Here is a 12441-nt window from a genome sequence, read left to right on the forward strand (position 1 = left end):
ACAAATGCAGCAGACAAGAGCATACAATATTACTTTAATGCATTTGACACAGAGGAAAACTGACCAGTCACAACTCACAGTTTGCAGAAAGATCTCTTTTGTAATACTACTGTTTGCAAAACAGCTTTTCAAGAGAAACCAATTATGGCATCTCTCTATTTTCCATAATTATGCACAATAACTTTTCAAACCGCAATACAGTATCTCCCCTATTATAAGAAAAGGAAAAAGTACTTCATATCATACTTCTCAGAAACCTTTTTTAAAAAAATAATTACTTGCACAAGAGAAAGGTTACAAATTTTAAAAGTACTTTTATTGTGTATCTTCCATAATACAATTAGTGAAATTGCTTTATTTCCATGGTCAGTCAGACCCGTTTCCCCCACTGATATTTAACAAAGCTAAAATATTTAAACATGAACATGTTAATCTTTTCTAAATACCTGGGGATTTGATTTGGCTAGATTTTCTATTTTAACCCATGCTTCTTCCCGCTCCTTCAATTTTAGCTTCTCTCTGAAAAAAAAGTTTAAAAGCAAAAATGGCAAAAAAAACCTTGGAAATCTTGGTGAATCTTGCATCACAACTTGTATACTTAAAACATGAAGAAATTCACCAGAAAAATTAAACAAAATAATTCATTTAGCTATGCCTGTCTCAGCTTGTTGCCCATAATATCACTTACTGTTGAAAGGACAATTTTCATCTTATCAAAACCCCATGATCTCAAAGCAACACTAAAAGAGGGAAAAAACCCTGTATTTTCTTATGAAAGCAACAAACTGGCTGATATCAGTTAATAATTTAGAATGGTACATTGTTAAAAGGGTTACAATTAAAACAGAAAAAAGTCTTGATCTATGTTGAACTGTACTTTAAAATATTTGAATTCTGTACTGAAACTTAAGAAACTAATATATGACCATAAAAAACGGCAGAGATTCTTACTGTCAGCTCAATGGCTTCAGGTAATAGTTTAAAGTAAAAGGCTGAGGGACATTTTGAATTGAACAGTAACAGAGAAGTTCCTGACCAAACCACACTCATTCAAGGGAGTCGGAAGCCAAGAGGGATGACATGGGATGCTTTTTTGCTTTGGTGGGGGGAAGAAGTAGGAAAAGGTTTGTTTCTTTATGCTTAATGTAATTAAAAAATGTAAAATATAGTGGATTTTTTCCTTTCTTTCTTATAGTTCTTTAGCTTCTTGCAGACACAAAAATGAACAACTATCTTTGAAAGGTGATAGAGTTAAAAGGGCTTTTAGCTTATGAGTGCTCTGAGGATTCAATGCATAGATCAGATGATCCAAACTGAAAAAAAAAAAAGAAAACCCCAGCAATTACATTCTAACATATATATAAAACTTGCCTCCAATTGTCTGTTAAGTACATTTGGGCTTGGGTGGAAGAACTCTTTAATCACTCTCTCTGAAGTTCTTGTGGTGAGGGACTTCTTTTGGTTTGTTTTTTAGGGGGTGCGGGGGGGAAGAGGTGGTGGTGGTTATTTTGTTATTGTGTCACTCAGCACTTGCCTGCCTTACTTCACACTCAAAATGCCACAAAAAACCCCACAAACAAACGACAACAACAAAACAAACAGAGAAGGAAAGATTGCTTTCTCATTTCAAAGGGATTCTACTTATTTGCTATGAAGGGAGATGCACACAGTCTTTCTTAAAAAAAGCAAATGTTCACATGTTGTTGCCTACACACACACACACATATATATATAAATCTTAGAAACTGTTACACTACAAGCTCATTTTTACTGAAATTGTAATAAGGAACTTCAAAGCTTGTATAAAACAATGTATGTTAAGAATTTAAACCAATATACTGGAAGTAATACAAAATAGGTGTGTAATTTGCTTCTTGAAAGAATCCCTGTTTACTCTGAAATTAAAAATAAAATTAAAATCCAAGTATTTTCAGTACTCACTTTCTAACTGTGGTCCCCAGTCCCTAATATGAGAGCCAAACCATTAGTATTTTTGACTTTTTGATCTCACTTTAGTAGGCTCTATAATAGACCAAATTTAAAAAAAAATACATCTAACAAAATTGGAAATAGAGGAACAGAAGATAAGTGATTTTTTGATCATAAAAGTTAGCTGTATTTTTGGGCATAAACCAGAAAAATTCTAGCTTTCAATTCCCTGCTGTGCTCACTGGCCTATGCAAGAATATACTAAACTCATCAGGATTCTTCTGGCAGATAAGGTACGAATGTCCTGTACTACAACAGAGTGACAACATTATCTCAGGTAATTTTTAGAAAAACATGCACATGTGCTCACACACAATGCAATGCAGAAAAATACTGGAAAAGTGTTTTGGGAAAAATCAGGTGATAAAATGTAAGAAAATAACACTGGGTAAATAAAGGATGCTAAAATAAACTCAGGATGTAAACTAAACTGTTTAACAGATCTTTTACGCTGGGCTCCGTGATTAGCAGTATCCCTCAAAAAAAATTTTTTTTTAGGAAGATGGTGATCCCTGGCAGTATGAGGTCAAAGACTACATGAAGCATCTTATTCTTAAGATTTTACAGTTCATAGATAACAAGAAGTTTCACCAAGTTGATTTTGAGACTGTTGTACTGTAATCAAATGGCCAACTTCCCACTAAAGACACAGTAGTTTTTCAGAGCTAAAGCACTCTGAACAAATTATTCAAGAACAGACACACTGACACGAAAACTTACTTCAGTTTTTCTGCTTTAAATTGCTGTGTGCAGTCATCGAACAGTTTTTGGTTCATCTCCATGAAGAGTTTCAGAGCATTGTATATCAAGCCATGTATTGTCCTATAAGTAAAACTTCTGGTTGAAACTCAGAGTACTTTAAACTTTGAAATCTATTTTTTTTCTGGTCAACAGTAGCCAATAGCCTACACAACTGGAAAATTACATCATTTCAGAATAAGTGGAAACAAAACTAGTTAGTGGAAGTTTCAGTTTACCTTTAAAATGGCTAGTACAGGTACTAAAATTAGCAACTTCAAATGCAGTTTTCTTACTGTATAGTACTACTCGTCACTTACACTTTTGATGTTTGAACTTCTATTTTAATACTACATGTATCAATACAGGACTAGTTTTGAAATTTAGTAGCTGACACTAATCAAACTAGGGTATTAGAGAAAATGCAAGATGACATTAAAGATCTTGATATAAGTAACTTACTGGCAACTGATAAATTCCAGAAAAAAAAAGTTAGTGATTAAAAGGAGCCTAGAAAAGAAACCATTCATTCTTGAAAACTGCCACAAAGCAACAGCACTCAATTCAGCACAATTATGCCAGGACTCTTTAGAAAAGGGTTAGAAAAGTGAAGTGTAAAACATCAAAAAAATTAAACAAAAATAATCTTTATGAAGCACTTTTACAAGGTAATTCACAGTTCTAGTCTTTAATCCACTGCTGATCATTAAATCCAAAAAGCAATCAATTAAATGATTATTTTGTATCATAAATGTGAGTTACAAGTAAGAGTGCAGCTGTACTGGGTAGTATGACTTCTGCTCAGAATAAAATGAATGCATGGCCTTGAAAGCCAGAAAAACAACAAACAGCAATCCACATTTAATATGTCCAATTGCATCACTGAATTAATATTTTATTAATGAGTACATTATTTGTTACTGATTACATCCAGTGACAGTAACCAATCACTTTAACATCACTTTATCTTCCATTTTCCTGTGTTTAGTGGCACTTTGATTACGCATTCTTGGCCAATCCATCAGCAGTCCTCAATTCATGGCCAGCACCAGACTGATACTTTCACCGTCCCAGCAGTTGCACAATAGCTCAAACAAAGAGGCATTTTACAATGGAACAGCTGCAGAAAGGAGCTGACCAGGACTGTTTTCATGTGTAAGTACTATGTTACCGTGGGGTAAAAAGTGAAAATAGTCAATGGAGAAAGAAGAGAAAACAATAAACAAAAAAAAAAAAAAGGGAAAGAAAAATGACCGATCTACAACATATTCCACTAGGATGCAGGAGAAATGCAAACTGGCAGCGATGTTAGAGATCAGAAATCAAAGTTAGTCTTTAGAAGTATCTGAACTACAGATTGATGCCAAATTTCCTTCAGATTAATAAAAATATGTAATCGATTAGAGGCACTAAAACACTTGTTTCTTGTTTAATGAAAAAAGGAAAAACTATCTCCCTTAATTCTTCGTGTTTCCTAAAAATTTTGACAACAGTAGTCTCCTTATCCAGCAACTTTAATGTCATAGAACAAACAGTCCAACACACTTAAAACTAGTAACACAAAGATCGGAAACACTTCTAAGCCTAAAACTAGACATAAGTGAAATAGCAGAATTTTATTTGTACAAGTGTTTCTTACTTGTTCCAATGCGTCTTTGAATTCCGGTACAAGGATGGAAACATGATGGGTAAAATCTTTGCTGCATTATCACTAATTAAACTCATAATATATTCGTTATTCCAGTAGTATAATGCTCGCTCTGCAACCTAAGACGACATGAAAAAAGTAACAGTTCTTCAGACAATCTCTTAAAGAGTAAATAATTGAAACATTTGCCAAATATAAGAGAAAGGTAAGAAAAGTTGCAACTTAGATTTGGATTTTTCTAGTGCAAATGGGAGTCACGGAGCTGATGGAAAGAGAGATGGAAAAAGTTGCTTTTTTCTATCCATCATAGGAACATGATTCAAGATATAACCATGAACTATGAAACTCCAGCAAAGAAATGTTTTCCCAAAGAAAGAGTATTTATAGAACTCTATTACAAGCATAAAATGCAAACACTATGTACTGAAACGGTTCAGGTACTTTGGAAAACAGTGAGCTTTTAAGCTTTTATGTTAAGCATAACACTGAAGTGAATCACCCAATACGAATGCACATACCGCACTCTTGAAAAGAAACAAAAAGCTAACATTTGGATCCCTAAAATTTAACACAGAATTTAAGACTTCTTTTGCAACAAATAAAATTAATTACGGCAAATAATAGTAGGTAACACCATTAACAAGTCTGATTTATAAAAATCGTTGTAATATTGTCTATTCAGTAAGTACAGACCTGAAAGTGTGGACTGGACACACATTTGGCTAACTGTCTGAAAAGAGGCTCCATAACTTTTACAAATTCAGATGGTTCAATAACATCTAAAATTTCTTCTAGTTCATTTAAAAACATGACTTCTTTTGGACTGTGAGTCTTTGGCCAGTATTTCAGCAGTGCCATTACAACCTGTAGAGACAAAGTGAACATAATCTTCACGATAATTTGACTTTACCTTGCAACAAATTCTATTTCATTAATAAGTCTACTATTTTAAACAGAATATAAAACTCAGATTTCTTGATCCGTGTGACAGTAATGATGAGATATGGGTCAGTGTCACAGAGATGACTGTTAACAGGTCTAAAAACACTTATTCAGAAAACAAAGTTATACACTTAAAAGTTATGTTCAAAAATAATAATCTAAAGACTAGAGAAAGTAACCTGCCATCTAACTTATCATTAGCATCAAATCAAAGTGCAAATTTGCAACTATGCTATAGGGAAAATGATCTGCCACTGAAGTGATAGCAGCGTTCAATCTCTTATTTCTTGGAGGCATACTCCAAAGCTCAAGAAATTAAGTTCTATCATTATATTTTAAGAAAACATCTACTATAAATACCCAAATTGAGAAGTGACCAACTACTCCAGGCATGCTGCTCTTAAACACTGAGTTTTATTTGACTACATTACTATAATCACAATCTTAACTTTCTTCATGATTATTAAATTGTTTACCCAGCTTGCTGAAGCAGTTTTTGCCTAGCCAACCATGAACATTCAAAACACAGGTGGGAGAAAGGAGGGGAGGTGGGGGTAGACAACTAGAGGATCCATAAATAACGTGACATAAAAGGAAGTTGTCTGCCCGTTGGCTCACAACTCTTCAGAAAGAGTCTATACATCTGTGGGAAATGTTTCTGAAGTCTAATTGAAGAACAGACTTTCTCAGCTATTGAATATATAAGTAGAAGAATTTAAGTCTGAAAAGTGATATTACTTTATCAGTTAAATATATTTAGACATTGTATTTATGAGGGGAGTTATCAATTGCATCATAATTTATTCAAGAATCTTAAAAAATACACTAGGCTATATTGAAGGAATAAAGACTCTTGTGTGTTAGCAATTTTTGATCTAAAGAAAATGCAATTAGACACAAATATTTTGTTATGAAAGGATGATGATTTTTTCCCCAAAGATGTCAGCTTTTAATAAAAAAAATAATTAAACTATAAAAACTGTTTCCCATCTGTGACATTTCAGTGCCAAACAATATTCAACTAGGAAGACATTTATTTTCCTTCAAAGGATATTTAAACCATAGGAAATACTTAAAAATGACTGGCATAGTACTCAATCTTAAATTTAGATATTTTTAATGGGAATTTAATACAACCTGGAACATGAAAGTTTACAAATGTTTTCAGTTAAAGATTAAAAAGCCACATACAGAACAAAAATATGACAGGGTCTGTCTAGTCCTAGGTGTAAAACTGGAGGAAAAAACCCAAAACAGTACAGACTTTTTGAAAAATCTATTTTAAAATAAAGTTTGTATGTGTCTTCATATAGTTTAAAAGTTGCACCAATCCATTAGCCTTTCTCTCAGGCAATTTTTTTCTCTCATTTAGGAAAAAACCCAGTGTCTTTGGTTTCTGAAATGGAGCACATTTTTATACAAGTCCAGCTTTTTACATTTAAAAACTAGAAGCAATATTTAATATCACCACTGACAAGACAACTTAGAGAGAGATCAGTGCATCTTTCATGTATGTATTATTTAATCATGAAAGTAGACTCTATGTCCTCAATGGGCCTTGGGAAATTTATGTAGATTTTTAAAATAAGATGAGACTTTAAAAAGTCTCATATGACAAGTACAAGGGGAAACAAAACGTTTTGTTTTGTAATGACCAGAGTTTTTGAAGGGGAACTTAATACTTTGGTGATCTATGTGCCAAGTTTTTAAATAATTTTGTAATCATGCACTAATTTGGGATCAAAAAGGGAAGCAGACTTGGATGCGTATTAGTTCAGATTTGTACAAGGAAGTATGTAACATCCTAGCTGATGTCTGGAAGAAAGCTAAGATTTCAAGATCTCATACAGCATGAATGACGGAATGTCTGAGATTTGATATCTTAACAAATATTAAAAGCTCCAAATAGAAGAGAATTCTTATTCAGCTGCATACTTCATTTCAAGAATCCCAGTTTCTGCTTTACAATGGAAATGGTTGTAACCTAAGATGTCCACTTTTGTTTGTAGCAATCATTTTACTGATTGCTACTTAGTCATTAAACATATCAGTTCTTACCTACTTAATATTGGGTGCAATGAGGCAAAACACTATATGCTATTGAGGACAATTAGAAGTATTCATCTATGCAATTATGTGCAGTCAGACCAAAGTCTGGTTTTGTCTATGGTCCAAACTTGGCAGACATGAAGAGGATCTGACTGAAAAGCCTTGCATCAGTAGGTAGCTCTGTGTGCCAGAAATCTGTGTTCCAGCAGAACATCAGTCTCTCAACAGAGCACAGTTCAGACAAGCTAATTTCTGACTAAAGTGCTTCTGGATCAACCATCTCATATCCAGTCAGCCAGAAAAAAAAATAAGCAGAATCAACTCTGGTCTGTTTGTAAGAGGTATGCCCTTAATGTTGTTTTAATTCATTTTGGACATTCCAAACAACTGTTAGAAAACCTGAATTTGATATACTGAAATGGTTAAATATCTGACTTTTCCTAATAAAAACAATTACATACCAACACTTTGTTCCCCAAACCTTCTTAAGCAGTCTACAGATGAAAGGGATATTAATATACCAAATAATATAATAATAGCAAGATAAACTTACTGGTTCTGTAAGCGTGCTGTCCTTTTCTAAAAACTGAACTACACAGTATGCCAGCTGCAGTAAAAGAAAGAGACTTTTATTAATGCTCACCATGAAACACTTTGAAATCACTAGCACAATTGGAGAACACTACTGAATTCAAATAAAATCACAACAGTTTTAATGTAATTTTACAAAAATTTTGCGGACAATTTAAAAACCAAAAAGGTAAACACACTTTACCGATTTTTTCCAACCTTCCCAAGTCTGTCCTCATCTTTTCCTGGGTTATAATACAGACAAACACATAACGATGTTTTCTTTTTAGACCCAGTACTTTGCATCTCAGCACACTTCATCTTTTCAAACAAAGGATTTAAAATCACAATCTTGTCCTCTAAAGTGCTTTCCACTTGCTACCACTTTGGTGTCCCATGCTGTTTTAATAAGTATTTTCTATTTAATAACCTAAGTTACTAAAAAATGCATTGAGCAATTGTAAATCTTAGGAATTTCTATATATGAAAACTAATGATAACTATGCATATCAATGTAAAGCTGATGCAAGCTGAGGCTGAATTACACTATTTACCAACTTCAGTTCTGAGAATGAGACTGTCTGTCTGTGCCTAAAGAGTGAACTACTACATCCCTTTCACTCGATAGGCCAATAGTCCCAAAGTAAATGGGAGGATCACTGCACACCTCAGCAACTGTTTAACCATCTTTCTAATGTCTCTCCATTTATGGAAGTTCAGTGGATGAGCCCAGTTCCTTTCCTGTTTTTCATGACTGCTTCTGAGAATGTCCTTAGGTAATCTGACGAATGTACAAACATTATTACATCTAGTTCTCTCCAGTATTCTAAAGTAAATTTGAATTGAACATAGAAATTAGCTTCGTTCATGTATATCTGGATTTGGCAGCAAATCCTTCCGATTATCTGCCACTGTTCAGATGGGAATCTTGTGGTTTTACTCTGGTGTTTCACATGCTAAGCTCACATGAAGTGCTTTCCCATTTCATTTAGGAGGACATGTAAGAGAGGTATCCATACATCACTATTTTCTTTTCATTGATAGTAATGAGGAATGTGAATTACCTGAAGGTTTTGGAGAACTAGTTTGTGAATTAGAGGAACAGATAAAGACCAATCTGTCTCAGGTAAGTAGAAGAAAAGCAGGCAATCACAGGTGTCTGCACTTAGTTGAGATTATGAGAAAAGTCTGACTGGCCACACCCACACAGGTTATGTTCACAGCATTAGCAAAAAAGAAAAAAACAAATCTTTTGAAATGGGAGCCATTCTAACCTACTACTTCATCAGGAACTGATGTGACCCCCAGTAGGCAAGATCTAAAGCAAATCCTTATAAGCATCCCTAATTGCTAGAGAACTGTAATTATACAAACGGTGTTCTTAAAAATACAAGTTGTTAGTAATTTTATTTGAAGAAATGGTACTTAAAACTTGGAGCACTTGAACTTACATAGAAAATGTTGAACTTTCAAATTAAAAAAAGAAAGCTATGTAACAATCTCTCAGAGAGAAAGTTTTGGCATATCACAATGTGTTGTCTCTGACATTGTATGATTTCCCACTCCTCTAGGAATTCTGAATGGAACTAAACTCAGCAGAGAAAAGATACAGCTGGTTTAAAAGCATGATACAACTCAGATGCCCCTTTTTTTTCCTGCGTACTTCTAAAAAGATCTATTGAATTAAATTACAAAGTCCTAGTAAATGCCCAGTTCCTTTCAAAATATCAACAGTTGTCAGAAACTGAATTCAACTGAAGTTCTCCAAGTAGTTTAGGAAAAACTATTTATAGATGACATTCATTAAAACCATACTTGTCTGCCATTTTATATGTCCAAACATTACAGACAAAAACAAGATAAACAAAAAATTCTGTGTGTGATTAAATATCAACAACTCTCAAATTAACAAACTACTTCATGTCTCTTCTATAAACACTACAGTGCTTTTTAAAATGGTATTTACTTACATACACAAATTTCCCCTTCCCCCAACAAGTGAGGCATTATAGGTGTATATATATATTAACTAATTTCCCCAAGGACAGTTAGCAGGGAAGTGTTGGAGCTCAGAACAGAATCCATATCAGAATGACCAGAGACCCCTGACCTCTCTAGGCAAACTTACTTTAACACTAGCATGAAAAGCACCAAAAAAAATTTACCTGTGGATGGTAGACACTGAGTGATTTCACTTTGTGCAATGGTAACAAAACCTTCAATAGAAATATTTTGTGCTCTTCTTTTAATGGTAAGGCAAATCCATTAATTATGCTGCCAAGGAAAGAAATTTAAAAATAAAAATCACTAAATATGCAAAATCTGCACTACTGTACCCAAATTCTTGGGTTTGGTGCTTTTTTTTTTTTTTTTTTTTCAATCTCCTGGAGAACATGATGCAACAGAAAAATTTACAAATTAAGCATGCACCAGAGACTAGTTTTTGATCCAGTCATCTAAAAATTACAAATTAATAGTCAAATCAACCTCTGCCCATCCCTCCTTCAAGTCTTTCACAGGTCCCAAACTCTTCTTTCAAGCAACATATATGACATATACACTTCAGATTCCAACTTTCACTACAAACTATTCACTATCATAAAAGCTTTGAATACATGTTTCTCCCAGCTTCTTCGTGGCATTAAAGAATGAACCAGACTGGGTGTAGAAGATAATAAATCCAGAACAGCAGATAAGTCAAAACATGACTTCTACTAAAATACACTATTTCTGCAAGACCCTAGCATATAACCAAACAGCATCTGTGCTGCACCAAGAGAAGCGTGCCCAGCAGGTTGAGGGAGGTGATTCTCCCCCTCTACTCTGCTCTCGTAAGGCCCCACCTGGAGTGCTGTGTCCAGTTCTGGAGCCCCCAACACAAGAGAGACATGGACCTGTTAGAACGAGTCCAGAGGAGGCCACGAGGATGATCCGAAAGCTGGAGCACCTCTCCTATGAGGACAGGCTGAGAGAGTTGGGGCTGTTCAGCCTGGAGAAGGCTTAGGGGAGATCTTATAGCAGCTTCCAGTACCTGAAGGGGTCTGCAAGAAAGCTGGGGAGGGCCTTTTTATAAGGGCAGGTAGTAATAGAACAAGGGGAAATGGCTTTAAACTGGAAGAGAGTAGGTTTAGATGAGATATTAGGAAGAAATTCTTTCCAGTGAGGGTGGTGAGACACTGGAACAGGTTGCCCAGAGAAGCTGTGGATGCCCCCTCCCTGGAAGTGTTCAAGGCCAGGCTGGATGAGGCTTTGAGCAACCTGGTCTAGTGGAAGGTGTCCCTGCTGATGGCAGGGGGGTTGGAACTAGATGATCTTTAAGGTCCCTTCCCAACCCAAACCATTCTATGATTCTGTGATCTCAACATGTCACATCCGAGTTACAGGCGTGTGCAGATTTGGCTCAATACTGGGTCAATGTCACGTTTACCTAAAAACACTGTACTAGAACAATGTTTTGTGATCACTCACTTTGCTAGTGTTAGTATCAGTTAAAACTTCCAGAATCCTGTTGCCCATTTACTATTTTAAACCCAATTTTAAATCCTCTTCATTAACAAGGACAGAAAGCACTCAGGCAAAAGAAACTGCCAAACGTATCTTAACACACCCCCCCCCACACACACCTTAAAAAAATTCAGTTACATATATTTCAGATCTCAGAAATCAGATGATGTCCTAGAATTAAAACTTACTAAATAATACTGGCTCACCCTTGCTGTGCATGCTTAAAATATTTTTCACTGTAATGACTGCACAACTATTTTGAGGATTATTCCTCCTCAGGGTTATTCCTCCTGAAATCTCTCAGTGCATAATATCAAAACCCCATTTCTACATTAACACTTCTATGGTGTTCTTGCCACAACCTCCACATATTCAACAAACACACAATAAATTAATTAAAAAAAAATAAATTCTCCAAGATGTTTTAAGGGTTGTTAACCACAAAGAGGAGAAGAATTGTAGGGCAAGTTTGGCCTCGACTGAGTGTGAAGAAATTCTAAAATCCTGTCAAGAGACGATTGCCAGAAAGAACATAACCACATTAGTAATTCCTGCTAGAAGTGTTCATTTGTCCAGTATCGTATAGCACTTCGCAAAGGAAAAAAATGAAATCCAGTGTTTCAGCATGAAATTCAATTCCTCTCGACTTTTGACAAGTCAAAACCCAGGAACTCAACTCAAACTTGTTACTCGTAAGATGCTCTGTGTCAACAACATGTTGTGTGAAACTCCTTAATGGACTGGAAGAATAACCAATACAGAACAGTTACAGCTTGGAAGTCTCATTTAGCTACTAGAAATTTTGATTTGAAAGCCTGAGGAAAGAAAATACTCTTGATGAGTATTGCTTGATTATAGTATGTTGAAGAAAGTATGGATATGTAACTCCTTTAATCATTGAACATTTCATTGAAAATCAAAGAACTATTCTGGGCACACATGCAGACCTAGAAAATTTTAAAACATCTTTCCAATTTCAACAGCATTCTGGGCTGCATTAG

The 12441-nt window shown here is 34.9% G+C and overlaps 1 protein-coding gene across 2 annotated transcripts in view; it reads right to left on the bottom strand.

The window, feature by feature from the left end:
• PPP2R5C (protein phosphatase 2 regulatory subunit B'gamma) overlaps nucleotides 1-12441 on the bottom strand; it is a 32808-nt gene that overhangs the window by 7277 nt on the left and 13090 nt on the right. For both annotated transcript variants that reach the window (XM_010171983.1, XM_029085951.1), the window contains exons 6-11: nucleotides 10102-10210; nucleotides 7920-7973; nucleotides 5069-5239; nucleotides 4367-4494; nucleotides 2710-2811; nucleotides 447-519 (exon numbers count right to left, since the gene is read on the bottom strand). In XM_010171983.1, coding sequence (XP_010170285.1) covers nucleotides 447-519; nucleotides 2710-2811; nucleotides 4367-4494; nucleotides 5069-5239; nucleotides 7920-7973; nucleotides 10102-10210 — 637 coding nt within the window. The remainder of the gene's footprint in view (nucleotides 1-446; nucleotides 520-2709; nucleotides 2812-4366; nucleotides 4495-5068; nucleotides 5240-7919; nucleotides 7974-10101; nucleotides 10211-12441) is intronic.

This window comes from Antrostomus carolinensis, unplaced genomic scaffold (assembly GCF_000700745.2).
Source record: "Antrostomus carolinensis isolate BGI_N321 unplaced genomic scaffold, ASM70074v2 scaffold557, whole genome shotgun sequence".
Classification (NCBI taxonomy): domain Eukaryota; kingdom Metazoa; phylum Chordata; class Aves; order Caprimulgiformes; family Caprimulgidae; genus Antrostomus; species Antrostomus carolinensis.